General features: G+C 31.9%; 1 protein-coding gene across 1 annotated transcript in view; it reads left to right on the top strand.

Moving 5' to 3' along the window:
• Positions 1–21,238, top strand: part of LOC148626530 (CD109 antigen-like) — a 34,808-nt gene that overhangs the window by 10,573 nt on the left and 2,997 nt on the right. Inside the window, exons 12-33 of the mRNA XM_088570582.1 lie at positions 665–877; positions 1,764–1,865; positions 2,949–3,014; positions 3,599–3,787; positions 4,368–4,517; positions 5,111–5,221; positions 5,563–5,635; positions 6,751–6,874; positions 8,147–8,264; positions 9,537–9,650; positions 9,885–9,974; positions 11,160–11,297; positions 12,065–12,203; positions 13,316–13,492; positions 14,004–14,085; positions 14,348–14,504; positions 14,741–14,830; positions 15,080–15,257; positions 15,858–16,078; positions 16,751–16,903; positions 17,305–17,367; positions 18,390–18,499. Coding sequence (XP_088426708.1) covers positions 665–877; positions 1,764–1,865; positions 2,949–3,014; positions 3,599–3,787; positions 4,368–4,517; positions 5,111–5,221; positions 5,563–5,635; positions 6,751–6,874; positions 8,147–8,264; positions 9,537–9,650; positions 9,885–9,974; positions 11,160–11,297; positions 12,065–12,203; positions 13,316–13,492; positions 14,004–14,085; positions 14,348–14,504; positions 14,741–14,830; positions 15,080–15,257; positions 15,858–16,078; positions 16,751–16,903; positions 17,305–17,367; positions 18,390–18,499 — 2,858 coding nt within the window. The remainder of the gene's footprint in view (positions 1–664; positions 878–1,763; positions 1,866–2,948; positions 3,015–3,598; positions 3,788–4,367; positions 4,518–5,110; positions 5,222–5,562; positions 5,636–6,750; positions 6,875–8,146; positions 8,265–9,536; positions 9,651–9,884; positions 9,975–11,159; positions 11,298–12,064; positions 12,204–13,315; positions 13,493–14,003; positions 14,086–14,347; positions 14,505–14,740; positions 14,831–15,079; positions 15,258–15,857; positions 16,079–16,750; positions 16,904–17,304; positions 17,368–18,389; positions 18,500–21,238) is intronic.

The raw sequence follows: 21,238 nt of genomic DNA, 5'->3' as shown, positions 1-21,238 counted from the left end.
CGTTATTGTTTTTGCTTTTCAATAGTTCCTCGTGTCAATATAGGGATAAAGCATTGCATATGTTACTGTGTAAATGTCGGCACCTAAGCGTCAATCAGATACTTTAAAATAAGAGGACATGACCTGCACGTGACAACAGGGATATAAACTCCCACAAAAATTCCAGAAGCGCCATGAGTCGCTCTTGAAAGGTAAGGAAGTCCCAATTCGCCAGTGGCACTCATCACATTGCCAGTGAGTATAGAAAAGGCAACGGATATGGTGAAACGCAAGAAACGGACTATCGTATAATCTTTATAAAAACAATAGACATATTTCACCAAAGGATCACACGAGTCACGAAGGGGTCCTATTGTTAACAACAACTCGATGCATTGTATTGCAACGACTAAAAAGTACCATGATTTTCATTAATATTCTTTCACATATTTTGTCGTGCATCATAGAGTGCCGTTTCATATCGAATATCGAATTAAGATGAGTCATGAAATAAAAATGATGGCCAAAAAAATCAAATATTTAGTCGATTAAATTAGTGCGATGTGAACGTCATTATTACATGCATATGGTACATTTGTAGTGCTCAAACAAAAGCTTAATTTCATGTAACAAATCAAATTAAGTAGTACACTTATATCTTCGTAAATAAATTATTTATATTTAGCTTAGAGTAACAAAACGGGACAATAGCCCACTAGATCCACCATTGGGAAGGGTGAAAGTAACTGTCACATATAGTCCTCGCGGCAAACCTGGTGTTCCTTCGTCGTCTTCAAACAACGAGGTGTTATGGTCACGAAATATACAGATTCCAAACTCTGGAGTCATTACAACGACAGCATTGTTTCCTGCGAGGGCGGATTCTGGACTTATAATTGTGAGTAATCAAGGGAACTAATGTTTTAGCGGTAATCAAAAGAATGTAATCCATGAACAAAGACCTCACTTGGAAAACAGTCATACACACCAGAGGACTTAAAGAAACTAAAATCATACATACAAAGTAACAAAAGCAAATGAGCAACTCGGACTCTACTAAAAACTGGGAGCATGGACCAGGTGCACCGTTAGGGTAAGCGTCCTCTGCTTTTCTAGAAACACCCGCCGAGTTGTCAGTAAAAAGTCATATCCGGAGTAGACGGAAGAGGGAAGTAAAACTATGACACGTTGAATCCACGAGTTCATGATGACGACCATAAAACTTCTGAAGTGATTACTTCAGTCTTGTATCAACATAACCCTGTTCCAGAAGCCCACTTGTTAGAAGTCTAACGCGATACAAGAAAGTCTGCGTAGTTTCGGCAATCTCTGGCATAACGTATGAGTTATGATATGAACACTCCATACGCAGGTGCTGAAGGGATCTTGCTACGGATGAAAGGGAAGTTGACAATTCTGAATGAAAAGTCATCACGTTTGTCGTAAAGTGTTGTCAATAGTTTTCCTTTGCCATTGATTTCTAAGAGTAGGCTGACCTCACATATCTGTAGTATCCTTTATCTCAGGTTCTTTGGGGGGTAGATGCAATGTATCAAATCCCCGAAATTAGGACTGTTTAAAGATAATACGTCAACTATATAGCAGAAACTGAGATGAAAGAATCTAGCTAAACGGATCCGATCAGCTATAATAGAAACATACAACGAATATCAGAAAGAGAGATTCGCTGATACTGTAAAGATTAAACAAGATTCGTTTAATACAATATTGTTAAACATAAAGTAAGCTGACTTTGATAACTATAAATATTTTACTATTTCTAGGCAGAATATCGGAAAGGAAGGACAAGACGTTTTTTACTTAGAGCACGATCTCCAAGTGAAAACTATGTACAGGTTTCCATCGTCAACGATAAAAAGCCAAAGGTTTGTAATTAAGTTATGTTTTACCAACTTTGCAGTCTACCATTTTATGTTACCAGTTTATATTATAACATACTGGATATAATTAATCGTCTCAATAACGGGTGGTTTAACGCGCTATAAAACCTGGTTTTATCCACCTGTTTCATCTGAAAGTACAGTCAGAAGTACATTTGTTTCCGGCTTTCATCTTGAAATCGCCACAAGTTAAACATATTTCTTTTTGAAGGATATTGTTTAAGCTGTTATTTAGGATCTTCTCTACATAGATGGGAAGGAGTTAAGATGCAGTTTTTACACATTGAAGTAAAAATGAATAATAATCTGTTAATTTAATTCTGTTTAATTCTCACCTAGATTATACATTGATTATACATTGATGCTTGATAAAATCATGTAAATAATATTCATGAAATGGTCACAATGCTTTTAATTTTATAACTGACTTTGTAAAACCATAAATGATGTTACTGATTTTTGTACATATAATTTTTAAACAATATGTTTCTAATACACCTGTATTTTATAATGTTGCATGCTTGATTGCAAGCGCAATGCAAGGACTGTCTTTTTTGTACGATGTTGGAATCCTTTCCTATTTTTATACTTTCCAAGTCAATAATTTACCACTTCCGCTACCACAATTACGTCATCAAGTATGTCGGCTGCCGATGAAGTCCGGTAAAAGGCTATGAAATTGAATGTTTTCTGTAGTAAAATGATCGGAATCAGAGTCAACATTAATTTGGAAATGATAAAATCCCTAATAGGAACTTTATTCTTATTTCTTAAAATTTTTCAGTCAAATGAAATAAGACTATCATGACAGTTTAGTGAAGGATTATGTTAAATGAAACTATTTAATGGAGATACCGTCCTCAGCCATAGGCCACAATTCCTAGCTCATTTAGTGTTCCATAAAACATGATTTAGCATGTAATAAACTGTCATACTTATGTAATATATACTAGATAGATTTAATTGTTATTTTGTGAATCCTAATCTTTTCTTCATTGTTTAGTTCGTTTCCATAGTATTTTCAATAAAATATATAATAAACGCGATTTATTTCATTTTAATTTTCAGCCTACACAAGATATACCTCTTAAAATTCTGGCAACTCAGCGCAATATACCATGGGTCTACTACAAGGTAACTGAATTAATTCTGCATTTATGTATAACTCAGAATTCATCATATATATGTTTCTATGTGATGGAAATTTAACGTAAGTTTCCTACAAAACATGATATCATTAATAATAACAGCAACAAATATTATCAAAGTATCAATTATGGCAATATAATTATAAAAATTACAACATAGAGATTTTACACCGAATTATGCTGTCCAAGCCGAATCCTGAGTTATGTCAACATTGACAGTGATTGAAGTCGTCTTATAGCAATTTTAATGTAATTTAAGGAGGTATACACAGGGTAAGGGACACAACTCTTTCAAATCATTGGAACGTTTGTATTCAGCATTTAACATCAATCTCGTTTAAGTATCAAAGTAGGTTGGACTGAATCATTCTGTTTCAAATGAAAGCTGGAAAGACTTTAGTGAAATTGAATGTGACACAAACATTTCACTGAATACATGAGTTATGTCTATTTCCCTATGTCTACCTCCTTAACCAAGATAAAAACGGAAGTCCAAGTTTTGTTCAGTTTATAAATGTTTCACTGAAATAAAAATAATAATTAAAAAAGAAAACAGACATGTTTTTCAAGGTAACATCTAAAGGCGGATTAGTAGATAGAGGCAGGTTCCGTCTACGAAGAGGAAATGGCAATGTCAATCTCAGAATTACCTATGCTATGGCCCCTTCAGCCAAACTGCTTGTGTTTTATACAAGATCTAATGGAGAAATCATTGCAGATGCTATCACTTTTACAGTTGATGATATTTTTAAAACAAAGGTATTGTCAATTACGTATCTAATGTGTACTGATGTTAACGGTCCGGCATGTGCACAACAAAACACATTTAAGTATATAAGAATATTCTCAAACTCGAACAAAAGTGTTTAAAAGTGACGACGTCACAAGCAGTTGATAATTTCCTCGAACGCCAGTAGTTTTTCGGAGTTGTTAACGCCGCTGGGGACTGATGTAACTAAACACGATGTTGAAGTTCCAATGCTGATTTCCATTCAAGTTGTCCAGATCAGATGCAGAAACTTAAACTTGAAAAAAAAAAAAACAAAAAACAAAACAAAAAACAAAACAAAACAAAACAAAACAAAACAAAACAAACAAAAACAAAAAAAAAACATTGAAATGTATTGCATTCTTGAAAGCTAAACATACCCTTGAAACAAAGTCAATGAACCTGATTTAAAATCTTAAGAAATATTTTATTAAAAAAAATGTATCATTAGTTGATTATCAAATAATTTTATATACTGAAGATGTCATATCATGCAAAATGTATAATCACTTATGCAAAACATAGCAGAAACGCTTCCCTCACCAAAACCTTCATTTCTCTAATTCGCAGGTTGATATAAACTTTAACAAAAAAAGAGCTCTCCCTGGAGAAGATGTTCGTCTTAATATTCAGTCAAGTGCCAGATCTTTGGTTAATGTTCTAGCTGTTGATAAGAGTGTGCTGCTATTTAAAACAGGAAACGATATTACTGTTCAGGATGTAAGTAAAATTGAGTACCAGTCTTTGTGAGAATCATGAAAATTCTGTAATATGTGATACACCTTAAAACAGGCTACACATTTTTGTTCTTGTTATCAAATTGTTTAATGGTTCTATATATATAATCATACATTCCAATCTGTTTTTAGGGGAATATTTACATTGAAAACTTAATAGTTCCTTTTGTATTTTAGTGTCATTAACAGAGTTATCTCCATTAGGATTGAATTGAACGGCACTTTCTTTGTAATGTATATATGAACAGGAATTATATGAAAAGTTTATTTCTGCTATAACATTGTAAACAAAATATCAAAAACAAATATGTAGTCTTTCCAACAGTGAATCACTTTTTTGCATGACTCTGGAGTACTACTTAAAAGAAAACCCTGTGTCTATTTTAGAAAACAGAGACCAGATTTATTTAGTTCTAACAGTAACGCTTTAAGCCTTAAAACCCATTGTTCTTTGGTTGCGGTATAAGGAAGATTTCGTTCTTTTATCTGTTTTTTTTTCGCCAATTTTAATCTTTGTTGCAATAGACAATGTTCTTAATATCAGTATTTAAGTGCCAACAACATTGTTATCAACAGGTTATGAGAGAATTACAAAGTTATGGTAATGGGTTTTTCCCAATATTTAGAAGCTGGGATTTCTGGTTTCCAAGACCAATTTATGGAGTTGATGCATACTCAATTTTCCGTGTAAGTATGAATATTGTAATTTCCTCGCACAGCTTTTCAATTCTATTAAGTGGCACACATGTATATTTTCTTATTTCTATTCCAATGATTTAATTATTCAATAGTCATCATTTCGGGAAAAAAAAATAATGTGTTTTTTTTTATAGTTTTATCCAGTTATAACACGGTAAAACAGAGTAAGAATGCGATAGGTCATAATTCGTACTAGCTTTTTATTTTGTAAAAAAATGTAACGGTTGCTTCCTTGCATGCATACATTAACTTGGAAACATTGTATCGATGCAATGTCTTTTTCAAGACACTTTACATGTACCGAAACTTTACATTATATATTTTTACAGAATTTTGGGGTGTATGTTCTGACAGATGCAACTCTATACAAGTATATACCACCACCATCAAGACTAACGGATGGTAAGTAGATCTACATGTTGAATACTTATGAATGGTTGGCAAAATAATAATAATAATAATAATAATACGTCAACGTCATCGGAAGTTTGAGTTGGTTCGATACTCGTGTGCTTACATCAACTGTCGCGACTTCACATGTTGTGATATTTTAAACTTTTCTTTTTTTTTTTTTTATTCTTCTGGAATAGCAGACCGCTTGACATTCGGAAACTTTACCAATTGTCCTTTTATCTTGTAACAAATTTTGACAAAACAACAAAGTAAGAAATGTCATAACACCGCTTCATAATTATGCAACAATCACCCAAAATGCCGAATGTTTTTAAATACTTGTTCATATCAAACAATCTTGCTTTCGTTATATGTTCAACAACTACATGTTATAAATTCCCACTTAAGCCACCTATTTTATACATGAGTTGAATTCGATTTCTCTTCAATTTATTATTTTCCGGAAACGGCATTATTTTCGTCATCCGCTTTGTTAGTTAGTCTTTTTTTGAGTAGTTTTTGTGTCGTCTGTTGCAAATAATATAAACTTGTATGTCATACCTCTCGTTCCCCAAACAACAGATGGTAAAACACCACTCATTTAAAATTCTGTTTACATCATTTTCTAATTATCTCAACATATTCAGCATTGCAGTCTTCGGTAATGTTCCTTTAACTGTCTTTTTAAATATTTTCATATTTATAGAATATTCAACTAATGAGTTTTTCTTAAAGTTTAACATGAGTTATTTTTTATAATAAATATTTGGTTTTATCATTCACAAAAGTCAACTTATTCATTCCCCCTTATTGAATATCTATTCTTTTAAATTTGACAATTAGTTTAAGCATATAGCATTAGGTAAAAAAAGGAAGAAAGGAAATTGACTGATGTTGGCCGATTGCCTTTGGTTTAATAAGCACATTTCTCAGTACTTAGGCAAGGTAATTTAACACGAGTTTTAAATATATAAATAATCACTATAATCATCAATTTTCATCATTGTCCATATAAAAAACAAACATTCCAGATGGAAAATATTTATTTATTTCCCTTTTCATTAATATTCCCTAAAAAGGGATGCACGGGCAGCTCGCCTATGGTATACGTTGTTTATCTGCAGCCAATTTAGGTCAAAAAGGAGTTGAAGGTGCTGGAGGAGGCAGTGCTGGAGGAGGCGGTGCTGGAGGAGCTAGGATCAGAAAACATTTTCCTGAAACATGGATCTGGGCTAATGTAACGACCGGGTATATATTTTAGTTGGTATATGCTACCTTATTATTTGAATCTTAAATGAATGTCTTGATGAAAATTCAACATGTTTTTTTAAGATTGGATTTTTTATCTATTTACTTGAGATAAAGGATACTACAGACACTGTGAAGTCAGCATCATGTCATGGCCTACAATTTAAAATCGATGGTAAAGGAAAACTATTGACTAAACTATACCACAGACGCGATGATTTTTCATTCAGCGTTGTCAATTTTCCTTTCATCTATGACAACATACCTTCAGCACTTGCGAATGGAGTTTTTATATCACAACTCATGCGTTATCCTAATGACGTTTTGTATCATGCTAGACTTCTAACAATTAAGCTTCTGGGGGTTATGTTGCTACAAGGTTGAAATCATTACTTCATAAGTTTAATGGTTGTCATCATGAACTCGTGGATTCTACGGCGAATACATTTGCTCCATGAAAACTTAATTGTTTAGCGTGTCATAATTTTCCTTTCGTCTGTCGTCTAACCCGGAGTTGACTTTTAATGAGTAATTCTGTGGGTGTTTCTAGAAAACCAGTGCTCCTGGTTCATGATCCCAGTTTTTAGTGAAGTCGGAGTTTCTCATTCACTTCCGTTACTTTGTATATATAATTTTGGTTACTTTGTTATGTGTGTATGTTTCTCATGTCTGGTGTTTGTCCCCGGGTTGCGATCTTTTGATTGCGCTAGAATGAAGGTTCCCTTGATTACACATAAACTATATAAATATTATCTATTCTATATTCTTTCGACATATATTTGTACATACAAAAGACTTTTATTAGAATTGATGTTTTTTAGCATAACGAAGTGGGGAGAAAAATAAATGATAAAAATTACAACATTCAAATGGTACAATATTCTGACTTTCTTTCTCTTAATTGAAATTTGTGAATACCCCAACGCATTAAGAAGATATTTTTAAATGTCAATTTGTTTTTATTATAGCATATAAAAATTAAAAATAGAATTCAAATTTATGTATTTGAAAATACTTTAAAACCTGTTTTCTCATTCTCCTCATTCGTGTAACACATTTAACACATCTTTCTCCTTTCCCAATTCCGTATCTCAATTTCCTATTTTCATTCATCAGTTTATCATCAATAAAAAAAATATGTCATTAATATTATGTTAAACATAGTTCCAATAGGCTAATTAAAGATAACAATGATTACAAACAATTTTCTTTTTCTTTTTTTTGGACAAAATATGTTGAATTTATATATTGCCTTGCACATCACCATTGCAGACCTGGTGGTTCAGCAGTAATTAACACTAAAGCTCCTGACACCATCACAGAATGGGTAGCATCCGCTTTTGCCGTTAATCCTAGAAATGGTCTTGGCGTAGCTTCAGAATATTCTAATGTAGGTTATTCTATCTTTCTTACGTCATCTGTTGAACATTGTTGGCAATGCAGTATTCTATCATTCTACCATGATAGCTTCATTTGTGTATACTTTGTAGTTACGATGTAAAACCAAAGTCGCACAAAATATTCGATAGCTTTGATGATTGAATATAAATAAAATCATAGCTTCTTCCATGATAAAAATGGCGAAATAGTCAACAGTATGACATCCAATTTTACCCATAATTTTTAGGTACGAATAAATTGCGATATGATAAAAAAAACAAAAACGAAACGAAATAAATTTGAACAAAGTGTATACAAAAGAAACATTGAAATTGAATCAAAACGAAATAAAATCGAAATAAAACGAAATAAAATCGAAATAAAACGAAACAAAATGAAACAATACAAAATGAAATAATAGAAATCTTTAAATGTTTTTCGAAGTTAAAGGTAACATAATTTTACCAACGATGGACAGTTCGGAACAAAGACATTTTTGACCGTAACAATTATCAGCGTGTATAACGTACATCAAGAAGGTTCGAAGTGCATTTGAAGATTATTAGAATACTAAAACAGTGCTTTGAAATTAAAAGTATCATGAAGCAATGTTTCTTCTTGAGCGTTTCACCTGTTTCATATTATGATCTAGCTATAGTTAATAGGACGGTACAAACAATCGTACATGCAATAGTTTTGAAAATAAATTCTTGTATTTATTTATACATGTAACAATATTTAAGTTGACCTGAAATGAAGCAACATAGAACTGAATGCATCTGGAAACGAATAATATCACAAGATAACACACATTTAACGACTGATGAAAGTCACTATCATGATTTATCAACGCGTGAACATTTTATATTCACCAAGCCGTGGTAATCCAGAAGTCGATTCGGTGTCCCTCAATAAACAGTCCTAGGACCGATCCTGTTTCTTTGCCACATATCAAATCATGAATAATCAATGTGCTTGTTAGACTCTACTATGGTATTATATTATTAGGTTAAAAACATACACTATTATATGTTGTCCGTTATTGATTAATTTTTAGCGCAACTGTACAAGCTGAAAGAGTTAATTGTGTTTGTGCGAATTTGAACCAATGTCAAGATTTAACATGACCTGAAAGTAGTTTTAGACCAATCAGGAAATCAAAATCCATTTTTGCAATTTTTTGTTTAAATAGATATGTAACTTTCAATCATTTCGAAGAAATATACTTTAACTTACGTTAGATGTAAACAAGAAAATAAGAAGTAGAATATTTCGTTTGCAGTTAACAACGTTCCAGAGATTTTTTATGCGCTTTGACCTTCCGTATTCAGCTATTAGAGGTGAACAAATCATCGTTCAAATATCTGTCTTTAATTATCTTGCCACACAACAACAGGTAGGAAGCACAATTTTACTATCAATGATGTGGTTTCTTATTTCATTATTGTTAAATGTTACACACACACACAATCACACAAAATAAAACAAAACAATACAATGAGACAAGGACAATTAATGGTGAAAAGATGGATATGTGAACAATAAACCAATGTCTACTAATTTAAGCACTTTATTCAGAAAAAAAAATACCGGAACTTAGCCAACCTTGATAGTATAGGTTAAATTGAAGGTTGTGGTAACGCTTTCAAGCAGCAGTGAATATGATTTTGTGGATACTAATGGTAACCCGATAAATCCAGGACCTGGTGGATTATCTAAGGTATACATGTTCTGCATTTGTTTCTTGTTTAGAATTACATATATTTGTTTTTTTATATATAAATATTTTACATAATGGATCTAAAAAGTTCAGAAATAGATATCTAATCCTAAATAGTGCTCACTTAATGCGTGATTGTTGCTTTTGTATCGTATATGCCTGTGAAATATTCAAGTGAATCCATGTCAAGTTATCCAGTAAGTTTATCATAAACATGATTTTTCTTACCTTTTTTCTTACCTAAACGTTTACTTTCATTATCACTTCTGGGTATAACACAGCGCTTTATTTATAAGATTACAATTAGGCGTCTGGTAAAGGGTTATGTTATTACAAGATTGAAGTCATCACTACAGATGTTTTATTGTCGTCAACATGAACTTGTGGAATGTAACAGTGTATCAATTTCACCACGAGATTCGACTTATTCAACGTGTCACAGTTTTTATTTCCTCTTTTGTCTATCCTGACCGTGACATGTTTGGAAACTCGGAGGGTGTTTCTAGAAAAGCAGAAGTCGCTTACATTACCGGTGCGGCTGATCCACGCTTCCAGTTTTTAGTGAAATTCGAGTTGCTTGTCTACTTCATTACTTTTTATGTATTTTTATTTTTTTTTATGTTCCTTGTTGTGCGTGTCAGTTTTCCAGGTCTGGCCTTTGTCCCTGGATTACATTTTTTTTTATTTCCGCTAGAATCATTAATTATTCATAAATTATTATTACTTGCTTTGGCCAGGACTTAAGTCTCAAAATGATACCGGGCTTGGAATGGAATAATGCTACGTGATAATCTGTTTTTTTTTCAACTTGATGTCCGTATGAATAGGAAATGATACAGACACTAAGAAACATTACATAAATATGTATTTTTTTGTGTTGCTGTAAATAGTTACTAAACAAATTTCTACTTACTAAACAACCTTTTCTATTATTCTTTACAAGAGCAAACGAAAGGAAACGGCATTTTGTTTATAATTGTAGATTAATCATTACAGTTTTTCGAAGTTTGTAAAGTAATGCATGAACAGTTGAAAGTTATTATACGTGCAGTTGATGAAGATATTAATAAGGAAAGAAAATGCCTAAGTTCATGTTCAATGGTTTATGAAGTGTAAAATATTGCAAAATTAAGTCCTGTCACAACCAGTTAATTGTTTACATGCTATTAATCTGTATTATTTCAGACCATAACCGTACAATCAAATGGAGTGGGTGCTGTGTACATTCCAATACAAGCCACTGCTATCGGTAAAATTAAATTGAAAGCAACTGCACGATCAACTGCTGCAACTGATGCTGTTGAAAGGGAATTTCTGATTGAGGTATCTTGAATCTATGTATTCAAATAAAAGTCATGGTTCCTTTCTTAAGGTGATGCTAAAAATACTAGTATTATGTTTTTATTGTTGCAACGTCTTATTTCTCCGAAATATTTTTTTTTTATGTTTTGAAAAATTTCTCTCAAGACAGTATTATTGAACTAAAATTAAATTACAAAAGATATCAAACATATCTAAGTGTACAGTACAATTTCACTTAAACTATCCTGTCAAATTTCATTAATTTGTATCGAAATCAAAATACGTATGCCTTATCTCCATTTTTCGTAAGAATGTGTCCTTATTTTTAACAAATACTCTTGATTAAGCATAGTATGAATAGAAGAAGAGGTAGACAGTTTTTATGAAGGAAGGATGGATTTTGGCTTAAATTTATCTTAAGGATATCAATTTACGTAACATTCACATTTAAGATTCAGACACTACCTATGGTATAGGTAAATATTCATGGTGTAAAACCAACCGAGCGTCTGATGTATTCATTCTGCATAAAGTACATTTTCGGGTAACAGGAGTCCTTTCTATATTCAGATCTGTATTTTGGAGAAAATACAAGAGCAACAACAAAAAAACAAAATATGGTTGGTTATGTGGTTTGTAAGTGTTTCAGAACTAAAAATGGGGATTAATTAGGTTTTGTGCATGCGGGAGTTGCCTCCTGTCTGATTTTTATAAAGACTGCTTCTTAATTGTTGCTTATGCAGCAGGTCCTATATACATCTACACAGGTTACTTATAACTAATTTCAGGCTGAAGGTATAAAACAAAGTTACAACCTACCTTTTCTTATTGATCTGAGGTCACAGAACAGTTTCAAATCGACTATTGATATTAGTTTTCCTCCAAATCTGGTTAAAGATTCTGAGTTCATCAAAATACAAGTTATAGGTAAGGCCATAGGTCATTTAAAGCTACTTATATATATAATTTATTCTGATAAAACCGATGTAGTACAAAGGTATGCAGAAAAACATATTATACAAATTGCATTGAGTTGTACAGTTGCGGAGGGAAATACAATCATAGTTTTTTTTAGAGGTCAGAGAAAATCCAGAGTGTCATTTATAATTCTAATGAATTTGCACAATTTTCGTAGTTTGGATTGCTGTTTTTTGATTCATAACAGCCCTAAGTTTTAAAATATTACAGTTAGATATGATTTTTTATCAATGTGAGGCTTTCTATCGTTTCGAAAATTTGGACATTCTACTAGAGTATTTTCATATTGTTTCTATCTCATGATGGTGACCATTGCTACATCCATACAGTACTTGAATAGGAAACTTCCCCCTATATGGTATATGTTAGTGTGGGAAGTGGAGATAGAGAATTGTGAACGGCGGAAAGGGTCTTTGGAATGTAGAGAAAAAGAACCTCGGTTTTGTAATGTCATAAAACTCTGAATAAAGAATGTAACTAATAGCTAAGCTAGCAGTGTAATCATGAAAATGACATTGGAATGTTATGGTTAACAGCAATTTCACAAAGGTGGATGGGGAATTCTCTTTGAGGGAATAGTATATGGTGTAAATAAGAAGTTTACAATTTCTTTGATAGTAATTATTGAAATCCCAGTCTTTGTACCATGGGAACAGAGCAATCTGTAATCAAATATCTACAGTGTTATTTGGTATGCCATGACCAATGGGTATACATGACACACGCTATGCGTAAGCGCTAAAATAATTACATCCTAACTACATGCGACATTGCCGATAGAACAATTTTGAATTATTCATGTTTCACAATATCTACATATATGTGACATTTCTGATGCTCCGTCCCTATTACACATACGTTTTTATTCTCAAGTAAAAATATTCCCACCTTTAAATGTTTTTTTTTCTACATGAAAGAATGATAAAGTGCTGATAATTCATTGAATGGTGCCAAAACTATCACGACGGGCCAACAAAAGCCCATTTTTGAATTTGTTAACAGTTTACATAGTTGATAATACATCATATAAAACATAGCACAACAATGTAATTTTGTTACAGGTGATCTTCTTGGACCAACTCTTAATGGTATAGACGATCTTCTCCGGATGTCGTACGGCTGCGGGGAACAAAACCTCATAGGATTTTCTACCAATGTTTATGTCAGTACTTACTTACAAGCTACTGGCAGGTTTACACCTGAGTTGCAATCTAAATCCCAACGAATTCTTGCTGCTGGTAATTTAAAGTATAACCCAACTATTTTCAATTAAATTTTAATAGAGCTTTCACAATAGTTAAATATTTTTAATTTTCGAAACGAATAAAGAACCGGCAGGACATGTTCTATGCTTTATATGCTTCTTATTGTTCTGTATAAGTATGAGGTCAGTATTAAAAAATGAAGCAAGATAGTTCCTTTTATCTATCTTTTCTTGATTTTCTCAATGTTAATGGTTCCCTCCCTTCATAATGCATATTATACAATCTTCAATTCATTAGTTCAATCAATACTAAAAACAGCATCATGGTTGTCATTTTCTTGATGATCTCAATCGAATTCTGCAAACAAAAATAAGTTTAAACAAGGGACAACCTTTGATTCTGATAAGTATCAATACTTAACTCTATTACATGTATATGTCATTGCTTGCAAAAAAGGTTACTTCAACAAGAAAGAAGACAAATCTTGATAAAAAAAATACTGTAGCATAATGATTTAATTAAGTCAATAATATTCTGCTTTTAGGCTACCAGAGAGAACTGGCATACGCACATGATGACGGCAGCTACAGTGCATTTGGAAATAACGACAAAAGTGGAACTACGTGGTAATGTGTTATAAGTAGCATTATGTTATTCTAAAACATCTATTTTACAAGTCAAGTTTAAAAAATAATGTATTTTCATCGATTAATATAAGATAATGATGTAGGCATTATGTCAATGAAAGCCTTAAGTAGGATATTACATAATTAATTTTACATATCTATTCTACTATCTAACTCGTATCAAAATAAAATTAAATGAGTACAATGTGCATACATATTTAAAAAAAAAACTGACTGTTAAATAGTTTCATTACTCTTGAAGGTTGACATCCTACGTTATAAAGTCTTTTGCACAAGCCTCTAAATTTACCTTCATTGATATTAATGTAATGACGAAAGCTATCAACTGGGTTGTCCTGACGCAGAATACGTCCGGTGCATTTAAAGAGCCTGGAAAAGTTTTACACAAAGCAATGCAGGTACACATTATTCTTGTAATAACATCTGTTAGAAGTTAAAACGGGAGAAAAAATACTGTGGGAGTGCAAAGAGTATTTTGATGATGAATTGTACTTTTCTACAAGACAAAAAAAAAAAAAAAACAAAAACAAAAACAAAAACAAAAACAAAAACAAAAACAAAACAAAACAAAACAAAACACAATTTCAATAATACATCAAATATGAACAAATTACGCGCACACATTTTTTTGAAGGGAGGATCAGCATCCAGTGAACGAAGCTTGGCATGTTTTGTTCTAATTGCGCTAGAGGAAGCAAGGACAAACGGACAAGTTGCACCAGAGGTTTGTTTTAATACATTGTTTGGTCAGTAGTACATGTTTGAGATCAATCTGTTGCAAATAAAACACAATTAAACGTTACCAAAAAAAAATCATCGTTTCACCATTCTTCAGAGATGACATAGACGGTGTTTTTACGGTTGTTTCTGATATACACAGCGTATTCTCAACATAACAAAACATTGTCAAACGTAGAAAACACACTTATTTCAATTGATTGGTATTTGAATTTTAATTATTGTCTTGATGTAGCTAATGACCAAAGTCCAGAACGCAATTGACCTTGCTACAACGTTCATCGCCAAAGATGCACCAGCATCAATAGGAAATCTTTATGAACTAGCAATAGCGTACTATGCAATGTCACTAGTCAAACACTCAATCGCAAGTAGCCTTCTGTTTGAGTTGGAGAAGAATGCAAAAACTGCCGGTGAGATTGTATGTTTCAACTAATATAATACATATAGATTAATTGATAGAAAAAAAGGAAGATGTTTGCAATATGTTCACGCACTGCCAATGTGACTACAATGATTGAAATTCGATAATTAAGATAACACAGAGATAATATTTAGCTTTAACACTACACTAAAAACGAAACTCTCAACCAAGTATTGAACACATGATTATACTATTGTCTAATATGATGTATTGGGTATTTCCTTTTTTGTCTCAATTCGTCTTTTAAGAGTAATCAAGGGAACCAAGATTCTATGGCAAATTAAAATAATGTAATCCAGGGACAAAGTCCAGACATAGCAAACAGACAGACACAACAAAGAACATTAAATAACCAAAATAATACATACAAAGTAACAAAAAATAAACGAGGAACTGGAACTCTACTAAAAATTGGGAGATTAGACCAGGTGCACTGTTTGTTCTTCTAGGAACAGCCATCCTTTCAATATAGACACATTTTCGAAAGTACGTATTTTGTAGAAATTACAAATACTTGCGAAACACACATTCAATATGTGCCTTCATCACTTCATGTCAAATAAATGTTTGAAAAAATTAATCAATTAAGATGGTGGAAAGTACTGGGAACTGACCGGCCCTGTGGCGCAAAAAGTATCACCATGGATAAGATGGAGCCCACCAAAGACTAAAGCAAGGGCAATCGACGTTGAAATGACATCATACGTTCTACTCGGATACAATATTAAAGGTGACACACCGAATGGTATTAAGGTTTTACGCTGGCTCGGTAATCAACGGAATCCGAGGGGCGGATTTATATCTACGCAGGTAAGAAAACAAAAATGACAACTCAATATAGTACACTTTAAAAGAAGATATTAACTGAATATTATTTTTTTAAACATAACGTAGAATTGAACAATGCATGCCTTGAAAGTCGATATTGAAATATCGTTACGACTATTTCAAAAATCCTTTATATGACGATATGATTATATACAACGGAATAAGAATTAGCAGCATCGCTTCCGGTACATATAATAGTAATCTACTCGCTTTTATCTATAGTATTGCATTAAGTGTATTTTGCATTAATTCATAAAAGTTTATTGAACGATTATTAACTTTTGTAAACAGAATGAAAAACATATATTCCTTGAAACATTTTTCTTTTTTTATTTATGCAAGATGATTCCTGATTTGAGATTCTAATCAAGGTTGTTTAACAGTCAAAAGGAGATAGTTTGAAGCCAAAGCTTATGATGCTTGTGGTGCCATAAGTAGCGCCACTAAAAAAAACTGATACAAATATAAATATGAGTTAGTGATTGGCCATTGACAAGTTGAGGAGAACGAGAAAGCACCAAAGAAGATTATTTCTAAAATAATATATTAAAAAAGAAAGTTTGAAAGCATGAAAAATAGCAAACAGGAACTATAATCTTCCATATGGTACTACAAATAATATATCTTAGTTATTTTCTTGCATTTGTATTTTAGGACACGGTGATAGCGCTACAAGCTTTATCAGGACTTGGGGTCAAATTATTCGTTCAAACCTTCTCTATGAGTGTCAACACACAAGCAGCAACGTGGACAGGACGAACATTCAACGTCAATAATGATAACGCTCTGGTGCTTCAAAGTGAAGATGTAAGTGATAAGAATATATATAAAGAAAATATCATAAAAGAGACATGAAAAACTTTTAAACCTTCCTGTGACAAGTGTATGTGAAACTTTTTATTGTAAATATTAACGCTTGGTACATTTTTCTAACCAAAACAATGGTGTTATTACCATGTTAAAAGGAAGGTTACTTTTGTTTAAATGTAGTGCAGTATTATTGATTACGAGTTTAAAAAATAAACAGCAATTTTTTTTTAATTATCGAACAAAATATTATTTCTTTAAAAAGGCAAAATATAAATCAAGTTGTTAAACATTGGTGTTGATCATAAACCATACAACGGAAATTAAGTTTTTAGAAAACCTTTAGTATTTGTACATTAAACGTATCAAATCACTAATTCAGATTGTTTTCATACTTCAAGCTACCAAAGACTGTCAGATCAATATCAATAGATGCCACAGGGGAGGGACTTTGTTTACTGGAGGTATAACACGATTGTTTTTTTTTTTAAATGACAATTTATCATTTAAATATAGTGTCATCCTTTAAAAATAAAGTTTTTGTTTACATATTTTTGAAGGCTAGATAAACCATTGCAGACTCATAACAGTGAATCGTTTGATAAGAATGTTCAGACCATGAGGATTATCTGTAACGAAATTAATTGAAATAATAATCAAATCAATATCAAATTACCAGGAAAAAAATGGCTGAAGAAACGATCTTAAATTGCCCTGCCAACTGTATGTGTTTATTTATCCATATCATATCTACTTTCTTGTTCTATTCTGAAAGATATGAGAAACTTGTCACTCACAATAACATCAATTTAAAATTTTGCTATGAGGATTATTCAGACTATAGTTTTAATTTTACACATTTACGAAGTGGGACACTTTAACTTCACATTGAGGCTGGAAAGGTATAATAACTTGGATAGAGAACTACGTCTATATAGATGTTGTAATTTAAGTTGTGTTGAGAATGAGTAGCATTTTTATCAGTCCTGTCAGCTTAGAAATAAATTATATTACATATTTTACCAAAATATTACAGTTCTTGGTCAAACATAAGCAAGCAGAATTATATGCTTAAATCTTTGCAAGTATAACAGAAATCATGTAATTTTTATCAACTCGCCATTGTTATCGGATCACATATTTTTGCTAAACGTCATTTGCTTTGATGTTATTTGTCATTGTTCATGATTTTATTGTTGTACTTGTCTCTGAATATTACTATTGTCACATTTTGTAAATAAATATGTTTATTAATAATTAATTATAATAATTAATGCCCCTGCAATAAAAGACTCATTCCTTCATCAGTTCTTCCCAATTTTTTTCATAGACTTGTACTAAAACTTTGTTGTAACCCCTGTTAAATTTAATGTTTCATCTACTTGATGCTTTTATCGAATTGTACTAAAACTTTGCTGCAATCCCGGATGAAGTCAAACAAAATATTTGAATTAATTTTCCACCTATATATTTTTTATTATCTTAGGCTGCTGTATTCTATAATGTTTTCGAAGAACTAAGAAAACCAGCGTTTGCGCTGATACCAACCGTCTTGAAGGAGACCATCAATGGATTTACATTGAGAGCATGTTTCAGGTAATAAAAATGTAGACATCTTTTTATCATATACATATACTGTAATCCGTTGCAGGTCCTTTTTTGTCTTATGTCACCAGAGGTCCCTGGGGTAAAGCTTAAGACGAAAAAAATAATTTTCGTTTACTAAGTCGTTCATACACGATATCGACAAAAATAGATACTATGAATAGTTGACAATTTTCTTAGCTTTTAATTTAAATTGAAAAGGGAAGTATGTGTGTAAAACACACGATTAATTCCGAGGTAAAAATATCGGCGAGATATCGTAAGGACCTAGAGACCAACGAATGAGGTAACCATAACGAGTTTTTGAAGTTTGAATATTTGATACAATTTACTAAATAATGTGCTACATCATATTATTTTTTACTCTATTTTATGTTTTTTAAGACAAATATATCAATATAAAATATGTGGTTGAACGACAAACTGCTATATGTAGTTAATAAGTTTACTCTACAAATGCATCGCTAACCTCATGATGAAAAGTATAAACTACAAATATAAAATTAAATATGCATTAGGGGTCGCGCTGGGCTTCGCCAATGTCGCAATTTGCGATTTTTTATTTGATCTGGCGTGAAAAATAACCAGTTGGCGATTTTCTTGGCGCCTACGTTTTGTATATTAAAATTGACAGGAAGTTTATCAGCAAGGGATATTTTCTCTAATTATCAAATTATGTTGGCACCTGGTCAGAGTTAACTGACCATGACCAATTTACGACTGAAGGCAATTAACGGTAATTAGACCAGATGACCGTGACTGACAATATCCTAATGGGAGGTGTCAATCAATGTAAATATATTATTGAGCCAATCAAAACTCTCGTCATCTGGTCAAAGGTAAACACAATTATCCTCATGTGCACGTGGCTACGTATAAGCTTCACAGCCCTTTTTAACCATGTGATACATTCAGAAACAGACTTGCCTAATAACAGAATAAATTAAATCCAATTAACAATGATTATCCCATCAGGAAGTGTTTAAACACTTAGAAATTAAAGAATTGATAAAAGAAAATGGATGGCATTTGTTTACACTTGCCATGTGACTTTTTGGCGGGAAAATCGGTAAACAAATAGATTGGGGATTCCCAAAATCTAATTAAGGAATTACTATTCAGATATCAAGATAATTAAACATGGACACAATTAATGGTCCATGGTACAAAATGTAGTTTGTTAGGAATTTTATCACTTGAAAAAAAAAGGAATCAAGTTTGTTAAATTGAAAAAAAAATCAAATTATATTGTAAGATATATTAGACCATAAAGGACATAGGTGAAAATGCTTTAAAATCAGGGACTATGTGGGAATAGCAATAAAGTCCTTGATAGTAATAAAATACCTGTTTCTGGAGTAGTACTTTATTATTTTATGCATCTGCATCAATTAACATGTTTCAATCGTAATTTTGAGTAAATGAAATGTATGACAAGGACGGGTCCAGATTTTTTTTTTATTAAAAACGGATTGACCGATTTGTAAGAAAAGGGATAAAGGCTATCGATTGCTAATTTTTTCTCATTTTGCACAAAGAAAAAGAAAAAGAAAAATCGTTTGTATGTACATATATAGAAACTCTTTGCTAGTATATACTTACGTTATATTTACGATTTTTCGTGTGTTTTTTTTTTTCCTTTTTCACTATTACAACGCCATAGTACTGAGATCCTTCTCACTGTATATAGATATTCCAACTTTTTTTGACGTTTTTAACTTGAAATCTACTCTTAATGTGCTTATTGCAATCCACTTTCAGTCACCAGACAGGAGAACATTCACTCGAAGGATGTAAACAATATTATATTTCTAAGTAAACAATTATATATGTATGCATATGTAAGTCTTTTCATACACGAAAATGATGCACCTAGATTTATTGGGACTATCAAGGAGCGAATATGTACATGCTGTTATCATATCTGCAATGACCCAACACTTCCGAATCTTTAATGATAATAGTTTCTTTTGCAGAGGGTATTATCAATTAACTTTTTCATCACGATATATTTTTGTTTTTGTATGTTACGGACATCTCTTGTCGCATGTTACGGTCATCTCTTGTCGCATGTTACGGTCATCCTTTGAAAAAGTACGGTTCTTCGTTATGGTCATCTTGTCGATATTTTAACTCATAAATACTCATTGATCTTACAAATTGCACCTATTATTTCCGTTTCAAATTCAAAGCTCGGTAGAATTACAAAATATTTGTTATGTTTATCGAATTCAATATATTAAACAAACCTTTATGAAAGAAAAATATTTTTGCCCAAATTTCCCTCCGCCATATTGAGATGACTGTAATAGCCAGTGGTCCGACTTATCTGATCCCGAAATATATCAGACTTTATTTAATAATATCATATTAATCAAAATTTATAGTATCACAAATTAAATACAAACCTGAAACAGCGAGACATCATTATTTGTATTGTACATGGTAGAATCTTGGCTTTTCGATAGTTTTGGTTTTTGAGTACTTCTTGTATACAATATTTTTTTTACATCTTCCTACATATTTGATTAACTTATTGAAACACAATGTACAACATAATAAAAGTTGCAATATATATAACTGGTATTTTTTGTATTTATCCACGACTTAATGATAAAGGGCAATTCAAAATTACTGCACTGATTATTTCTAGGCAAAAGTCAAACTATACTGCAAAACGGGAATCCATATAACAAATGTCAAAATCAAGGCAAACGCTGGTAAGTTGAA

This window comes from Perna viridis, chromosome 2, assembly GCF_037379345.1.
Source record: "Perna viridis isolate PV_CMFRI_1.1 ecotype Kerala chromosome 2, ASM3737934v1, whole genome shotgun sequence".
In the NCBI taxonomy this organism is placed as follows: Eukaryota; Metazoa; Mollusca; class Bivalvia; order Mytilida; family Mytilidae; genus Perna; species Perna viridis.
Note: the sequence above shows the minus strand (reverse complement) of the source record. Positions and strands in the feature narration are given on the sequence as shown.